Source organism: Lissotriton helveticus, chromosome 2_1, assembly GCF_964261635.1.
Source record: "Lissotriton helveticus chromosome 2_1, aLisHel1.1, whole genome shotgun sequence".
Classification (NCBI taxonomy): Eukaryota; Metazoa; Chordata; class Amphibia; order Caudata; family Salamandridae; genus Lissotriton; species Lissotriton helveticus.
The window spans coordinates 843,928,378-843,946,877 of record NC_136059.1 but is presented as its reverse complement, the minus strand read 5'-3'; the positions used below and the strand labels follow the sequence as shown (position 1 = coordinate 843,946,877).

The 18,500-nt window shown below is 45.6% G+C and overlaps 1 protein-coding gene across 2 annotated transcripts in view; it reads right to left on the bottom strand.

Moving 5' to 3' along the window:
* The window catches only part of SNX2 (sorting nexin 2), a 416,319-nt gene that overhangs the window by 21,852 nt on the left and 375,967 nt on the right, over positions 1 to 18,500 (bottom strand). For both annotated transcript variants that reach the window (XM_078675570.1, XM_078675571.1), the window contains exons 13-14: positions 1,955 to 2,035; positions 1,768 to 1,839 (exon numbers count right to left, since the gene is read on the bottom strand). In XM_078675570.1, the coding sequence (XP_078531696.1) occupies positions 1,768 to 1,839; positions 1,955 to 2,035 (153 nt within the window). The remainder of the gene's footprint in view (positions 1 to 1,767; positions 1,840 to 1,954; positions 2,036 to 18,500) is intronic.

The following is an 18,500-nucleotide window of genomic DNA, read 5'->3' as shown; positions in this document are numbered from 1 at the left end:
ACAGCTATAGTCAGTAAAGAAAACCAGATCTGCATGAAAAGAGGAAAAGCGAGTAATGTCTTTGGTAGAAGGAGAACACAGAACAAGCACGAACGCGCGCCATTCACTGCAGACTGGTGAACGCGCCCAGAACATCTGGATTACATTACCGCGGCCCCCTGACAGCTAATTGAAATTTATAACACTCCCGTGCGCATAACCACACAAAATATGGCGAAAGTGGCCAAAATGAATAACATATAGCCTATTGCGTGAAGGCTACTAGAAAGACAGCACCGCGAAGACCAATTACCATGCAGATTCGAAAAAAACTACTGAAAAATCTCGCGCACTGAGGAATTTTTCCTGCACGATTCAGAACCCCTTAACAATAGGAGCTCGGAGCTCCGCCCCCCTGCTGACGCAGTCGTGACGTAGGCCGAGCCCTAAAAAGAGGCAGCAGCTTTTAGAATGCCATCACCTTCTCTTGGTTGAGGTATGCTTTCCCAGGGAAAGAGTTGAGTATGGACCTTAGGAATGGCTAAATCTGTTGGGACTGGAGGTGGGACTTTTTGCAGTTGGTGGTGAATCCCATCTTGTGAAGTAAGGACACAGCTTTTTGAGTGTTTACTAGATATTGTATGCTGCTACTCTTGTGAGTCATCTAGACATGGAATGATGTGAATGGTGTTTATGCACATATTCAAGGTAACCACTGCTAGATGCTTTGTGAACATGCTTGGAGCTGTAGTGACCTTTAAGGATAAAACTCTGAAGTGGTAGTGTACAAGTAGTGGCCAAGATAAATTGGGATGTGGAATTAAGTGTCTTTTAGGTTCCGCACCACCATGAAAGAGCAGTGGTAGGTTCTTGCTAGATGGTCATATGAAAGTGCTCCTGCGGATGGTCCCATGTACTTTTCAGACAACTGGGGAACGAAACATTGACACAGAGATCATCACAATTATTATAAGGAGGTGCAAATCCCTTGTCTCAAAGTAATCTTTTTTCAACTATAAGGAGAAGGAGGACAATATTATTAGTTATCCCCGTGGCACCTCAGGTCACTATTCTGGGACTTTCAAGTATTGATCCGAGTGTTACTAAGGAAAAGTGAGACTTGATTCAACTGTTTGGCCCTGTTTTCTTTGTGTGATCAATACCCTTACGTTATTAATAAAGTAAACTTGATATTCATACACACAGAAGCATGCCTCACATCTGATATCATCTATTACTGATTTGCAATGTATTGCATGTAACTAGGTTAGCAGATATATCCTTTAAAGCTAATCTCAAAATACTCTACAGAAATCTTTTCCTTCAGGGGATTTCTTCGTGCATTCATTTGAAAGAACAGCAGGACAAACTGTACATGCAAATCCATGAAATGCATTATGCTATTTATTACAGTTCTTGAGAGAAGGAACCTCATGACACATTTGAGGCTTCAGCTCTATTGAACAATTGCTCCTTTCCACATTTTACAAGGTTAATAAGCAGCATACTAATCTCTGTGTATGTGTGTTTACATACACATACATCTATAACATGTTTTTCATCAGTTTTGTATACTGGATTCTTATGCGATGTAAACAAACATTCTGCATGCCTTTTCAAAATCAGTTCTAAAAAATAAAAAACAAAATAAACTACACATCCATTACAAATTCGAGTTCTATATTACTTAACATCAAATGAAAATAGTTTAAGCTTTGTCAATTAAGTATGAAATAAAAAAAACAGTGAATGTTGATATTTAAATATTCATGTCAACAATAACCATACCTGTTGTTGTGTTTGGACTAATGATTCTAAGTACTTGATGATAACAGTTTTAAAGTCCTTTACTCGTTGTTTCTGTAATATACATGAATGCAGATTAGTAATCATGAAACACAAAGTTTCATTACAATGATGCTACGACTCAGCTTATGGTCAAAATACAAGTGTTCTTAGGAGCAAATATACATGCCTCAAACCTTCCAACTTCTTTGCGTATGGTTTTCGAGATCTGATCAAATTCTCGTTCTCCTTGTTGAACCTTTGCTTCCCACTGAGAAAAAGAAAAAAACATTAGACATTTTATAGCATTTGAAATATACATTTCTTATTCCAACAGCATACATCATATTCAATGTCAAAGTAAACATTTTTCATACTAACCAATTACAATGTATTCTAAGGAAAATCTGAACAATATAACTAAAAACATTTGCGTTTCGTAGGAGTATCCGGATTACTGTTGATGTCATAGCAAATCTCAGCTTAGCTGCTTTCAAATAACTCAGAATATTTGCAATTTGTGCAACGTAAAAGGGAGACTAATTTTAGTCAACTTCAATGCCTCTACTGCGGGTCACTAACCAATCATAAGACTGAATGACTAGAACATGTTGTAAGAAAATGGGCTATTAGTTGAGCTGGACAGGAGACCACTACAAGTAATAAGTCCACAACTTTCCCTGTTAAACACAGTTTCAATAATGTAAACTTGGGCTCAACCCCTGGTAGCTATGACAGAGTGGGCTGGTGTAACTTAGCAAATTGTGTAAAGTATTTAGCAGTACCAAACCAGTAACAAAAAAACAAATCTACAGACTATAGAAAAAGAAATCCAACAACCAATTCCTACAAATCAAGAACAATGTTATAAAAAAACGACACCAACTCCGAAATGTTCAGAATCCAAAAAGGGGATCGGAGAATTTTTGACATTTTTAAGTCAAAAAAGCATCTGTGGGAGCAGTACATCAGGACTTGCGCTCAAATTCAGAGCGTATGCGATGCGCCACAAGCAGCTGAGCCTAGTATGAAGACCCAGTCCAAGAAGTTAACTTCTGTGGGAGGCTTTTTTAATAGGAATTCGAAAGGGGAAAGGCTGAAGTCTGTATCTGATGAAGTTCTGTCCAAGTTGGATGTTGTTTGAGGTCCTGCCGAGTCTGTTGTTTTTGGCAGGAAAAGCCCAGAGCAGCAAAATTCAAATTTCGCACCTGCTGAACACCTTTTGTCGGCTAGATACTTTTCGCACCTTCAATATTTCTATGTTCAGACTTTTTTGGAGTTTGAAAATCTCTAGTGGGACAAGCCTGCAAACTTTAGCCAGGAAAAATCATACAAACGCCAGATACCTTAGCTGTGCTGGTTTGCTGAAGTTTTATCTTGGGCACCAAAAAGCTCAGAGATCAGGACCAGCCTTATTTTTTGCTTGCTGAGGTTGTGCCTTCAGCAGATAGCCTTAGTTGGTTAGTGGCAATCCTCCAAAGGTGGAATGTTTTCGTAGTCCCAACTTTTTGGTTAGCTCCCCTTGGCCACTCCTGAGGCTCCCAGGACCTAAGGGACAGCACTTGAAGTCCAAGACCCACATCAGCAGAGGTCACCAGAACAGTCCCATCAGGATCCATTTGCCACTGGTCACCTAGTGGCTACAAGAAAACACCTATATCAGATTTGATGTCTTTGTACCCACACAGAAGGTCAGCCAACTGGCCCTTGGAGTCCACTTCCCCGTCCCGAGTAGAAGTGGAAGCAGGTCAGTCCTTTCAGGTTGCAAAACAGGTCATGGACAGCAGGTCCAATTCTTTTTTAGTTTTTCCATAGGTCCAGACATTCTGAAGAGCTGGGGAATGGGTGCTGCTTTTGTTCAATTTAATAGTCTGGGTCGTGAGTGGCTCCTAGAGAATCCCAAACCAATTGGTAAAAAAATCCAAAGGGTACCTCTTCCTTCTTTTCCAGCACATCCAGTTTATTGGACTGCAAAGTACCCCAGAGTGCACCTTTCTCACTGAAATCCAACATGGCAAACCCTCTCTGCTCCTAAAGAAGGCTTGTGGCACACCGAGGGGTGTATCTAGGGTACAGAATAGCCCGCTCCCAATCAACCACACTAAATTGGTTCTAGGGCTAACTCTCTCCTCCACTGTGAATGAAGCCAGGATTGCAAAATTGTATCCTGGGTTCAAAAGGTCCCTCTTTTCCAGGGCGTCCTGATTCCTAAACTATAAAAGAACAGGCCTTCTTCTGTTGGTCCCTTTCAAGTTAGTGATGTTCCTGGACCCACCTCAACTGTCCTCCGTGGATTAGGCTGGGTTGCATACCTCACTCAGACCATCAGGTCCAGTCAGACTCCTGCCATGGTCTCAGGCCTGGAAGCATTATTTCTCACCTCATCAAAGGGTAGCATTGGCAAGGTAGCTTCAAGAAGTCTAATATTAGTCTACTAGAGTAATGGCAGGAAAAGTGTAATATTCTAAAAGTTACTGTTACTGTGTATTTATCAAAAATCCAACTTCACCACTGAATTTGATTTTTAATAAATATCACAAAAATGGTATAACATACTTTGCAGCTTGTTCTACACAAAACATAATGCATACAAATACGGATACTAAAACAAAATTATTTTAATTGTACTGTAACTTTTCTTATGGAAAAGGTACAGCCTAAAAAATTAGCTTTTCCAGGCTAGTTAATGTAGGAACAAGCCAACCCTAATTTCTTACATGTTCCACTTTTAAATACTGGGCACCCTAACTTGTGGGCAGCAAGGCCTGCTTAGGGGTGACCTAATATATAACCGTAGGGTCCCTTTCTGTCAAAAAGGGTTATTTTGACACCTTCACCTACAGGTTTAAACGCTGCAGCAGTCAAGTTATGCATGTAGACCTGTAGCTACATTTTCCTTGTTAGCCTAATGGATGGAACAACATCAGCTTCAGTCTGCAAGTGACATTTAACCTTCCATTCCATTGGTGTGTTTTATGCACCATATACTAGATCTTATTGGAAAGCTAAATATGCCAACTGGGGATTAGCCATGTTTACTATGTTTTAGTGGTCTGTTCACATACTTTGGGGACTGGTCAATAGTGCCCCAATGTTTGAGGTTAAAAAAAACAGCAGTATCAGTCAGCAACAAAATGGGGGTTAATCATGTCCATTTAAAAAAGAAAAAAGAGAAAACTATTAACTTATTATGTTAGCATGCTTGCTTTATATGGAAAGGTTATTTAAGTTACAAAACTGCTGAAATTAAGAATACAACATTTAAAAGGAGGAGCACACCTGTTTAATATCAAACATTACATTATTTTACCAACAACTTCAACAGCTTTCAAACATTTTCACCTTCAATGTGGGAGGGTGCATGTGAAATTACCAGTTGGGGACTGCCTGAAATAAACCCTCATAATGAGGGCTGCTTGCAAGTCCAGCTGAAGGATATGAACACGCATCAATTGTTACAAAGACTGGCCATTGTCATCCAGGAAGTCAGTGTTTAGTAGTGTAAATCCATATAAACATGGATAAAGAGCTACGTTGTTCTAAGGACCAGTGTAAATGGTTTCTGCATCAAAACTTTCTACAAAATACACACACTCAATACTTAAATATGCTACTATACACCCTCCAGCATTTAGCGAGCCGCAAATTTATTGCGAAATCAGCGGACGAGGGCGATGACCGCAATATTTACCTTTTGGGACACAAAGTACTGTACAACCATGCAGACATGCGTTCACAGCTTGCATTCTCTAATGTGTGGCTAGGCATGTGGTTTCCGAGCTGCGCACACATCACAGAATGAAGGGAAAGCAATGCTGTAGAGACGAGAAAACGAAAGTAAAATTTTACTGGCAAACTCTGTAAAGTGCAGCTCATGTATTAGAGTGTGAATAAAACCGATCTGGCCACTTTGTCTTGTTATATTTATTTCACAGAGTTATGTGAGTAACCTTGGCTAAAATTGCCCTGTGGTTCTGGTCTCCTGTGTAGAAGTGCCCGAGCCCTGGAGAGTATGGAGCGGTGGGGGTGAGTCCAGGGCTATTTTTAGGTTTCGCCTGTTTACAAGTATGTGGCTTTTTCCCGCCTTTGTCTTCCATTGGCTAGCTCCATAAATGGAGGCTAGCCATTGGAAGAGAGAGGCGTCCGTCATTGTGCGAGGCGATTCGTGGGCGTTCCGTCAAATTTTTCTCATCCCGCCCCTTTGTGACGCCATTGCGGCGGTGGCTTTTTTTTTTTCCATCATGTTTTGGTCAGTTTCGAAGTGTCTTTTGTAGGAGTGGGGTGTCGCTGTCCGTGTGCCCATTTCCACCCCCCCTCCCGCTGTCCGTTCGCGCCCCCCCCTCGCGCTGTCCGTTCCCGCCCCACCTCCCCCCTGTCCGTGTCTCCGGTCTCCACCCGGTACCAGTCCCAATCCTGCAGTACCTGCTCGGTCCTTACCGGGACTGCGGGCTCCGGAGTCCTGACCATCTACCTCCCGCCGGTTCGGGCTGCACACTGACGGCCTGTGATGCGTCAGGGGAGGAGGCGCTGCTGCTGCTGCCGTGCTGTCCCCCGGGAGCTCCTTTCAGTCCGTCTGTAACGTGCCTCCGTCCTCTGACTTACTGCTAAACTTCCCTCCGCCTGCCTCCTTTCTCTCACACCACCACCAGCAGACCACCTCCTGCTTCCTGAGCATACACCACGCCCTTCGAGGCAGACCCCCGACAAACACAGGCCTGTCTCCAGAGCCGAGCTCCAGCAGTCAGGAAGCGCGCCTCTCCCAGGGCGACCACCCTTAGCAAATAAGGTCCCCCGGGTCCACCCGGTCTGCCGCGTTCCGACCGCATCTGCACTCACAGGCTCAGTCCCCACCCTTGCCATCGGTGATTCTGCCCCCCGTGTCACTTGGCCCGCCCACGCACCACCTGCTGCCGCCACAACCCTCAGAAGAGCACCCCTGACCCCCCTCCCAGTAATAGGACGTGCCCTTTGCCCTTTCTCTCTCTCTCTCTCCCCTTGACCCGCCCCCGTCCCGTCTTCCATCCCTGTTTCCCAGCGCTTGTTTAATTATTTCCGCGCTTCCCGCTCGACGCGCTTTCATCACTCTCCTTGGACTCCAAGCACAGCGGGGCCGGCAAGACTGAAAGTTTGCGAATGGCATCTGTCAGAGAGGCAGGCGCCACGAATGAGCAGTGTGCAGACTAGCAAGGGCAAAGAGTGAGCTTTGACTGTGTTACTTTCATCGCATCTCCAGGGTTCCGTTGGTAACAATGCCATTTCAAATATTAAATTAAAAAAAACACGTGGCAAAGGACAGCCTTGGCGTTAGCGAGCACTGCCATGGCGTGCACCTAGAAGCCACAACAATACTTATTACCTCCCCTTTCGTGATCTTTGGTCTTTGAGACAAATCCAAACGGACCTTTCTCTGGCACAGCGCACCTTTAATCCAATACGCAAATGTCGGCCATTCACCCCCCACCCCACGTGCATCACTCTTCTTTCAGTGGCATCGAATCGAAATAGCTAAATAGTGCCTTGTTGCAAATAACTGTCCACCCTTGATGCACAGCATTGTGCCACCTGTTCACCCAAACGGTTTTACCCTCCATATATATGCACAACACACTACTGCAAGAGCATGTTCCCAGCGGTACCTCTTGCGTTCAGCGTGACAGGATTAATGCTACACTTTTATGTGAGGCCATAAAACGGATGGGCCTGACAGGCAGTGCAAGCACTCTTATCATGATCCGAATCCCAAAGCCATTCCTAGTCCTTCTCTTTCTTTCTCAACATAGGAATTAATCATCCCCCGGTTCTAGTACTCTGACTTTGTTGTGCCCTGGCTGGGCTGTGTCTTTTCTGGGTGCCGCCTGCCCACCTCCTCCTTCAGGCTGTTTTAGACACCTTGCCTTGAAAACCAAGGGCACACTGGCTAGCTTCCAGTACGTGGTAGTTGCACCAGTCAGTCAAGGCGAGCCAAGTCTACCAAAGTATATGCCAACCTCTGATTTGCCTGGGAAAGATGTCTAGAATGTACAATGACTCCCTGTGGAATACAACGCAGGGATGACATTACGCCACGCCCTTCTCTTGCTGTCCAGCGTAATTATACTTTACTTCCTCCCTAGCCACTCAGTTGAAGCGTTTGACAGCAGACCAGCTGTGAGATAGAGACGCTTCCAATTGGCTTAATTCCCTGACCTCTGTAGATATGCATCTGTGAAAATGCTAACTGTTTCCCATTTGCACAATATACAAATGCTAAATGGAAGCGAAAACAGCAACACAGGTTGGTAAATGGCAGTACAGAACTCTAGATTCATGGCAGCCTCAGTACTTCTGCCATTGGACGGGTGTGCCTGCACCTGTAGTGTCAGCCGTCGAACTGCCATGCACCTGCCATGGCTTGCTTTACGTTCTGTCATGGATTGGACTGATGTGCAGTCCTCTTCACCCCTACCAGTATCCCAAGTTCAATTGTAGTTGGCACCGGAACCAGTATTTTGAGGCGTGTCTGACATCACACCATAGCTGGGCAAGTAAGGGGAATGAGTGTACTTCAGCGTATAGCATCAAAGCATGCTAACCTTAGCTTGAGTTAGAACCGTCTTTAGAAGACATCCAGCAGCGGGTGCTCCAGAGCTTCCGATGGGGGCATTTCAAAGTAAGGATCAGAGGAATTTCTCTCAGAGGAGCACAGCAGGGCTCCGTGGAACACGGCATTGAAGAGGCATAACGGTATGCTGCCACAGATCACAGGTGAAATCTGAGGAATGCTGGGAATCTGCTTAACATTCAGGTGGACTTTTCTTCCGCATGTCCTATGATCAGTATGCCTAGTGTACTTTCTTTAACCCCTCCCCACACACCACTCCTCCCTAGAGGCAGACTTCCAACAAGTTGGTGCTTTCAGAGCAGTTCACCTACACATCCATAAGAGAGAATGAAAACTAATATTCCAAGGAAAAGTCTGCTATTCCCCGCCTTTCCATGTGAAGACCACAGTGTTGTGAAGATAACAAGTACTGTGCAAATAGCTGCAGTAATCTTCACAGCAATGAAAGCGGTAAGCTTCCGGGGCGTTATCAGCAGGTGAATGCTGCGAGTGAGTCCCAGGCAGCAGTAAACATTCCTCCTCCAGATGCTGCAGACAGCAGCGTATTATCTCTCCATGTACAGTTGCTTTTGAGCACCTGTGTCTTATCTCATGCTGTGCCTTTTCTGCTAATCACTTATTTTCCATAAATAAATTGATTTTTTTTCCTACCGCTCAGCCGCTCTCATTTTTTGCCACTCGCATCCTCTCCTTTCTGGCCCGCCATCTCTCGAATGCTTGCACGGCTTTCTTCTGCTTATCTATTGGTTTTCCATTCTTTCCGCTCTTCTGTTTTCTTCTCCTACTTTTCCCGTGCACTCCATATCCCAAAACGGCATCGACTTTCAGACAGTGCCTACGCATGAAGGTCCAGAAGTTTCTATCTTTTATGCGCCCTATGCCCTGACTACTTACAAACCATCAGAAATAAGCAGTAAATGAACTCCTTAAATGTTTTCTCATTAACTTTGACAATGTGGGAATCTTCATTAATGCTCTCAGGATTAGGCATTTAACCCATTAAATAACTGGATATTTAAATGTAAATTGTTTTTATTGGCCCTCACCCACCATGAAGAAAATAATTGAAAAGGAAAACATAGCCCAAAATGATTTCTGATTATTTATGCATCCATAGTATTTTTTTATTTGTATTTATTTCATATAGAATAGGATTAATTTGTACGTCTGCATTCTGTCAACTCAGAATCTCAGATCACATCGAGTTTGTCCACCCGATTTACTGAACTGAAAAGAAAAACACCAATAATTTGTGAACTGGTATCGCCCACTCAGAGCCAAGTATTATAGCCTATTATCTCTGACTAGCACATTGCTGAGCCTAGAGGTAGAAATATTGGTAAAGAGGCCTAGGCCTATGGGACTCCATTACCATGTCTAACCGTATTGGGGCAGCAGCCTCTAGGAAAGATGGAACTATTTGGCTGCTTTACAGGAACCCGCTCCCAATGCTGGTAATGCGCCAGGCTGTCGTCGCCCCCACACATAATAAGTGTGTGAAATTCTCCATATGCATCCTAGATACAGAGATTCTGGCCTGCCATCGGTCAGACTAGACAGAAGCTTGAAGGAGCTCCTCCAGGGATCTCTGCCAACTTAAGTGAACATTAGCCTAGGCACGCGCTTCTTCCTGAAAGAGCATCAGTCAGTGACCAATGATCTGCCAGGGATCTCCACAAGGTCCTGAAATGCAGGATACTGAGGTTAGAATAAGTGACCAAGGTAGATGGTACTTTCATCACTGTTTCCAGTGCCACCTAATCGATTTGCCCCTTGGTTTCATCCCTAGTCTATTCGTTTACATCTGTTGACAAGTGCTGTTATGGGTTCAAGCAGCATATGCACTCTGTAGATGTTTACACAGTAATTAGCACCAGCTTGTGGTTGCCAATGTTGCTGCTGATGGTAAATAACGTGGGCAAAACAGTTACAGCATTTTTTTCACATGTTGTTTGTTGTCCACTACAAGTGAGATCATAAACAGAGGTTTGAATAGTGCCAATTTCCGTGACCTAATGGTATTTGCACCCGATTGTTTTTTCACCTGTTATTACCTCATGTGTTTTAATGACACAATAGTGTCTGAACACTGCCAAACAAATACGCGAGGACGCCATTGTTATGTGAGAACCGTAAGGCAAAAAGGGTGTCTCCAGACAAAAAAGTGTGTGTCACAGCCACTAAGAACGAGCGGTGTTTAAGCATAAAATACCACTGAGCGAGTGTGGGCAAAGCCTTGAAGTCAAGTTTTTATTCAAGTCAGACTTTACCCCTTTTTTTTTTAAATACGAATGCCAGTCCAGATGAATAAGACTTCTTAAACTTCTAACACACGTCGCTACCTAATGAACATTTTTTAAAGAAGAAATACACAGTTAAGAGTACGTTAGAGAAGGCCACACAAACATAGTGGTGGGAACATCACGGAATGTAATATTATATAAGAACGGGAGTAATAACTACGGTCTTGAAAAAGAAGGTGTTATAGGATTGAACCTTCGAAACGCGTCGATGCATTTAGCACAGCCACAAATGTAATTGTTTATCTATCACATTAGATGGTAAAAAACGGAGTAGCCGATAAGGTGTTTAGTTTCTAAAAAATCTGTAGTAGCATCTAATTGTGGCATTTAAAGACAAAGGTTACTGTCTGTATGAACTCTCGCAGGACATATTGTTAATTCTTTTGTGATTTTAATGTGTTTTTATGGTGTATACATAGTAAAAAATGATTATGATGTTTTGAACTCATAGAATGTTTTAATGAATTTTTGTGATAATACATTTTAAAATGAATTCTACAAGCAATTAGGTATTTTTGTGCCAGTACTTGGGTGACCTTGAGGGTAACATTTGGAGTCTTTGAAAGCAGGGTGTAGAGGAATGTGCAATATGTATATGGCGAATGAAAGTGAGAGAAATTAATTACACCAAAGAATTTTGTGTGCCCAGAGGACACTTTTTAGGTTTCGCCTGGCGATCCGCTGCGCAGCAGCGTTCGCGCAGGCGAAATCTTATGTTTTTACCAGTGTGGGGCTTTGTCCCGCCTTCTCTTCCATTGGCTAGCTCCATAAATGGAGGCTAGCCATCGGAAGAGAGATCTGTCCGTCATTGCCGGAGCAGATTCGTGGGCGTTCCGGCGTTTTTTACTCATCCCGCCCCTTTGCGATCTTCATGCGGCAGTGGGCGGTTGTTTATTTATTTTTTGGTCTCGGCATGTTTTTGTCATTTCCCCCGACTGCCGCCAGAAGAAGATTGTGCGCTCCTTTCTTGTGTAAGTGCTTGTTACAGAATATAATGGAACGATAGCAGGAGAAAATTGTGCCCCGGGGCTATAATGGAACGATAGCAGGAGAAAATTGTGCCCCGGGGCCACGTGCAATGCTTTCCTAATTGACATTCTTTTCCAAGGCGGCTTTCGCTTGTTTGTGCTGCACAGAAATGAGGGTGGCCGAGGGAACACCCTGTCCTCGGACAGCAGCATGCCCCCTACGGGCACCACTCTCGCTGTGCGTTCCTCGTGCAGAGGGGCGCTCCCTGTGCCTGGTGCAGGAATCCACCTCCAGTTGCTGCAGGGTTCTGGCTCTGCCCGGCTTCCTTCACCTGACCGACCACGCCTCCAGCCGCGTGCCCTGCAACGCGATCCGCGATCACAGGTCGCGGAGGAGGCGGGTGCGAGCGCTGCCCCAGGAGCTGCGGGGACCGGGCGTTGTAGCCAGCGAGGGACCGTCAGGCAACCAGAAGCGCTCACCCGCACTGCCAGGAGGGAGCCCCAGCGCCCCGGGACATCCGAGCTCCGCCGGGGAGTAAACCAACATGGCTTCTTCCCCAGGAGGCGGCGGCGCCCTCCAGGTGCCCCCTCCTGCCCGTGCAGCCCGCATGGCACCAGTGCCCTCTGTCCCCAGAGTGACAGGAGCCCCAGACTAGACACGCAGCTTTGCCAACAAGGCGTAGTTTTCAAACTCCGCTGTAATGTCCCACAGACAGTCTGAAACGTACAACCCGTCATTACTCATAAGTGTCTTGTTCCTAAGAATGTCTTGCGCTCTACCAAATCCGAATAGAATAGAATAGAACTGTCCATTCAGTTGCCTCCACATTTCTACTTGTGGCCCTGCAGTTCTGTTGTTTACCTATTTTAGCTAAGTGACCTATTCACTTTTATGTTTGATCCCATGTTTCACTTTTGATCTGGGCTTTATCAGATTTCATGAAGAATGGCAAGCCTGCACCAAAATACCAGATACAACTTTGTTTTGTTTTTTCTTGCCTTCTGCCTTTTGATTGTGCCTGTGCCCGTTCCCGCCCCTCCCTCCCGCTGTCCGTGTTCCCGTTCCCGCCCCCCCTCCCGCTGTCCGTGTCTCCGGCCCCACTTGTAAATGCTTGTTTTATTTTTGCAGTATATTTCCTTGGGAAAGCACATGTCTGTAGTTGCATTTGGGGAATGAATCTCTGAAACTGAGATCTGTTTTGAATTTGGGAAGTGCTTCTCTTAGAGACAGCAGCATAGTGTGGGCTGTGTGAGCTGTGTGGGCTGTGAGAGCTGTGTGGGCTGTGAGGGCTGTGGGAGCTCTGTGGGCTGTGGGAGCTCTGTGGGCTGTGGGAGCTCTGTGGGCTGTGTGGGCTGTGGGAGCTGTGTGGGCTGTGAGAGCTGTGTGGGCTGTGAGAGCTGTGTGGGCTGTGAGAGTTGTGTGGGCTGTGAGAGCTGTGTGGGCTGTGAAGGCTGTGAGCTGTGTGGGCTGTGAGAACTGTGAGAGCTGTGTGGGCTGTGAGAGCTGTGTGGGCCATGAGCTGTGTGGGCTGTGAGAGCTGTGTGGGCTGTGAGAGCTGTGTGGGCTGTGAGAGCTGTGTGGGCTGTGAGAGCTGTGTGGGCTGTGAGAGCTGTGTGGGCTGTGAGAGCTGTGAGAGCTGTGTGGGCTGCGAGAGCTGTGTGGGCTGTGAGAGCTGTGTGGGCTGTGAGAGCTGTGTGGGCTGTGAGAGCTGTGTGGGCTGTGTGGGCTGTGAGAGCTGTGAGAGCTGTGTGGGCTGTGAGAGCTGTGTGGGCTGTGAGAGCTGTGTGGGCTGTGAGAGCTGTGTGGGCTGTGAGCTGTGTGGGCTGTGAGCTGTGTGGGCTGTGAGAGCTGTGTGGGGTGAGAGCTGTGTGGGCTGTGAGAGCTGTGTGGGCTGTGAGAGCTGTGTGGGCTGTGAGAGCTGTGTGGGCTGTGAGAGCTGTGTGGGCTGTGAGAGCTGTGTGGGCTGTGAGAGCTGTTGGCAATGTAAATAACAATGCCATTTATTTATAAGTAAAAAAAAAAAAAGAAATGTCATGAGCAATGCCAATAGCTCTAACTTTTCCAAAGGCGAAACCATTGCATTGTAAATGCTTGTTCTAATTGGGCCTTAATGCCATCTGCACATTACATACGATCACAGGGACGCCTACCGGCCCGAGGCTCTGACCAAATCATTTCACCATGAGAGTTAAAATGAAAGAAAAGTTTGAAAAATGTAGGAAATGCTGCTAAAAAGGCACAAAATGTATCATTTTTTACTCTTGATTAATTTTAATTGGGTGAATGCAGATGACAGCTATGAATATCCGATACTCGAAGCACCATGTCCTCTGGCTACACAGCTTCAAGGAGCTACTCTCCGTTCCAAATTTTTCCTTTTGGGAAAGATCTGGTTTCCAATGCGCTGTATTTCATTTCAACAGCTTTGCATGTTTATCATTAGCATACATGTGGTGAAATATATATATATATATATATATATATATATATATATATATGTATATCTATCCACAACAACAGGAAACCCTTTTGAAGTGAAGCCACAAGAGACTGTGACAACGCACCCACTGGGTAACAAACGTGAGCACTACATCACCCAGAAGGCCATGGTGATGGCCACGCCCACGACGGCAGGTGTTTCAATTAATTGAGTGCTCTCTAGAGCGTTTCCAGTCATTCTGCAAGACACGCCACTGAAGAAAGGCTTACCCCTGAAACGCGTCTGGCGTATATCTATTGAACTTTGCCAATCCTTGATGGTTCCTGCCGGCAGGCTGTGCATCAATAAAGATAAGCTGAAACTTACCTTCGTGTGGCTTCACTTCAAAAGGGTTTCCTGTTGTTGTGGATTTAAAGGCGGCCCTTACCCGGTCGCGAAGTGGAGCTCACCGCAGTTTCGCGGGTCAAAGGCAGCATCACGTGGGTGCGGCTACATTTTGGACGAAGGCAAACTGGCGCCCTTACAGGGAGGGAACCAGTTTAACAGCTCCTGTTGCCAGCCTCAAAGCGGGGCAGGACCCGCCATGGACATTTGCATCATTTACTTATTGCCACGAAGAGACTGTGACAACGCACCCACTGGGGTAACAAACGTGAGCACTACATCACCCAGAAGGCCATGGTGATGGCCACGCCCACGAGGGCAGATGTTTCAATTAATTGAGTGCTCTCTACAGCGTTTCCAGTCATTCTGCAAGACACGCCACTGAAGAAAGGCTTACCCCTGAAACGCGTCTGGCGTATATCTATTGAACTTTGCCAATCCTTGATGGTTCCTGCCGGCAGGCTGTGCATCAATAAAGATAAGCTGAAACTTACCTTCGTGTGGCTTCACTTCAAAAGGGTTTCCTGTTGTTGTGGATTTAAAGGCGGCCCTTACCCGGTCGCGAAGTGGAGCTCACCGCAGTTTCGCGGGTCAAAGGCAGCATCACGTGGGTGCGGCTACATTTTGGACGAAGGCAAACTGGCGCCCTTACAGGGAGGGAACCAGTTTAACAGCTCCTGTTGCCAGCCTCAAAGCGGGGCAGGACCCGCCATGGACATTTGCATCATTTACTTATTGCCACGAAGAGACTGTGACAACGCACCCACTGGGGTAACAAACGTGAGCACTATATCACCCAGAAGGCCATGGTGATGGCCACGCCCACGAGGGCAGATGTTTCAATTAATTGAGTACTCTCTACAGCGTTTCCAGTCATTCTGCAAGACACGCCACTGAAGAAAGGCTTACCCCTGAAACGCGTCTGGCGTATATCTATTGAACTTTGCCAATCCTTGATGGTTCCTACCGGCAGGCTGTGCATCAATAAAGATAAGCTGAAACTTACCTTCGTGTGGCTTCACTTCAAAAGGGTTTCCTGTTGTTGTGGATTTAAAGGCGGCCCTTACCCGGTCGCGAAGTGGAGCTCACCGCAGTTTCGCGGGTCAAAGGCAGCATCACGTGGGTGCGGCTACATTTTGGACGAAGGCAAACTGGCGCCCTTACAGGGAGGGAACCAGTTTAACAGCTCCTGTTGCCAGCCTCAAAGCGGGGCAGGACCCGCCATGGACATTTGCATCATTTACTTATTGCCACGAAGAGACTGTGACAACGCACCCACTGGGGTAACAAACATGAGCACTACATCACCCAGAAGGCCATGGTGATGGCCACGCCCACGAGGGCAGGTGTTTCAATTAATTGAGTGCTATCTACAGCGTTTCCAGTCATTCTGCAAGACACGCCACTGAAGAAAGGCTTACCCCTGAAACGCGTCTGGCGTATATCTATTGAACTTTGCCAATCCTTGATGGTTCCTGCCGGCAGGCTGTGCATCAATAAAGATAAGCTGAAACTTACCTTCGTGTGGCTTCACTTCAAAAGGGTTTCCTGTTGTTGTGGATTTAAAGGCGGCCCTTACCCGGTCGCGAAGTGGAGCTCACCGCAGTTTCGCGGGTCAAAGGCAGCATCACGTGGGTGCGGCTACATTTTGGACGAAGGCAAACTGGCGCCCTTACAGGGAGGGAACCAGTTTAACAGCTCCTGTTGCCAGCCTCAAAGCGGGGCAGGACCCGCCATGGACATTTGCATCATTTACTTATTGCCACGAAGAGACTGTGACAACGCACCCACTGGGGTAACAAACGTGAGCACTATATCACCCAGAAGGCCATGGTGATGGCCACGCCCACGAGGGCAGATGTTTCAATTAATTGAGTACTCTCTACAGCGTTTCCAGTCATTCTGCAAGACACGCCACTGAAGAAAGGCTTACCCCTGAAACGAGTCTGGCGTATATCTATTGAACTTTGCCAATCCTTGATGGTTCCTACCGGCAGGCTGTGCATCAATAAAGATAAGCTGAAACTTACCTTCGTGTGGCTTCACTTCAAAAGGGTTTCCTGTTGTTGTGGATTTAAAGGCGGCCCTTACCCGGTCGCGAAGTGGAGCTCACCGCAGTTTCGCGGGTCAAAGGCAGCATCACGTGGGTGCGGCTACATTTTGGACGAAGGCAAACTGGCGCCCTTACAGGGAGGGAACCAGTTTAACAGCTCCTGTTGCCAGCCTCAAAGCGGGGCAGGACCCGCCATGGACATTTGCATCATTTACTTATTGCCACGAAGAGACTGTGACAACGCACCCACTGGGGTAACAAACATGAGCACTACATCACCCAGAAGGCCATGGTGATGGCCACGCCCACGAGGGCAGGTGTTTCAATTAATTGAGTGCTATCTACAGCGTTTCCAGTCATTCTGCAAGACACGCCACTGAAGAAAGGCTTACCCCTGAAACGCGTCTGGCGTATATCTATTGAACTTTGCCAATCCTTGATGGTTCCTGCCGGCAGGCTGTGCATCAATAAAGATAAGCTGAAACTTACCTTTGTGTGGCTTCACTTCAAAAGGGTTTCCTGTTGTTGTGGATATATATATATATATATATATATATATATATATATATATATATATATATATATATATATATATATATATATATATATATTTGCTACTACTTATACAGTAAATTAAATGTACATTTTGTTTTGTTGTAAAATGTGGCAGTCAATCCCGCCATGTCCCACTGAGGTGTGTGATTCGTAAAATACCGAAAGAAAAGACAGGTCAATCTGTGAAATGAGCTGCACACGTGGTCAATATTAATGAAAGTGGCTTTGTAGTAAGTGAAGACAGCCAGGCATTAGTCAAAGTGACATTCTGACACCCCCTATTGTTGGTGGTACATGGATGGTTAACAGCCCTAGTAGTGGATGACGTTACAATGAGTCGTGATCGTCGAATCAGACTTGATCAAATAAAGCTACATTCTGATTACCTCATTGTTGGTGCAGGAATGGTTAAATGCTCAAGTTGTGGGTAATGTCATATTGGGTCTCTCTTGTGGAACCAGATCTGATCAAACAAAGCAACTCTGATGACCTCATTGTTGGTGGTACACGAATGGTTATCAGACCAAGAATTGGATGACATATTTATGTGTCTCCCTTGTCGAACCAGACCTGATCTGACAAAGCCACACTCCGAAGTCCTTCTTATTGGTGATTCATTATTGGTAGAATATGATGAGTTTCAAAACTAACTCAGAAGCCATCCTACAAAAAACATTCTTTTATCCTCATTAATGAGGATACATGACTGATAAACAGAATCTCTAGTGAAAGATGTCACGGTCGGATTCCAATGTCCAACTAGGGCTCTTCAAATATTGTGTCAGTAAGAGGCCAGGTGAAGAAGAGGTGGAAGGGTAATCTAGGGTAATCGCAGGGCAGCTGCTGGAAAACCCTGAGTTTGGCTTTTACACATAGTTGGAATATCAAAACAGTGTCCTACAGCAGATGGCTCGGGACTTGGACCTGCTAGCCCCAAGACTGCACAATGCCATTAAAAACAGGATGACTAGCAATCCTGTGCATTTTTGCTTGGCTTAACCTATGATCCAGAATGTTACCACAAAGGAGAAGATAGCAAACAAACACTCTCAGAAACTTTAAACATGCCTTTCAAAGTGAAATACTCTGCTAAACCAGTTTCCATTAATTTAAGGCTGAAAAGAAATGATTACAAGTAAAATAAAGTGCCACAATAATGCTGCAAAATTTTCATATTTGTGCCGCAAAATTTCTATATCCCGCAATATCCTGAGGGGTCTGACTATGCTACCAAAACATCATGGAGGCAGGTATAGATGGGTAACTATATATTTACAAAATTTTATAACCATATTTATTGAATTGTTACGACAAGGCAGGGTATCACACAGTGCAAACTATGTTTGATATACATGAGTGACATTGTGGCAGGCTTCAGTTCTGGAGACGTACAACATTACCATTTCAAATCGAAAGGCTGTAATAATCACA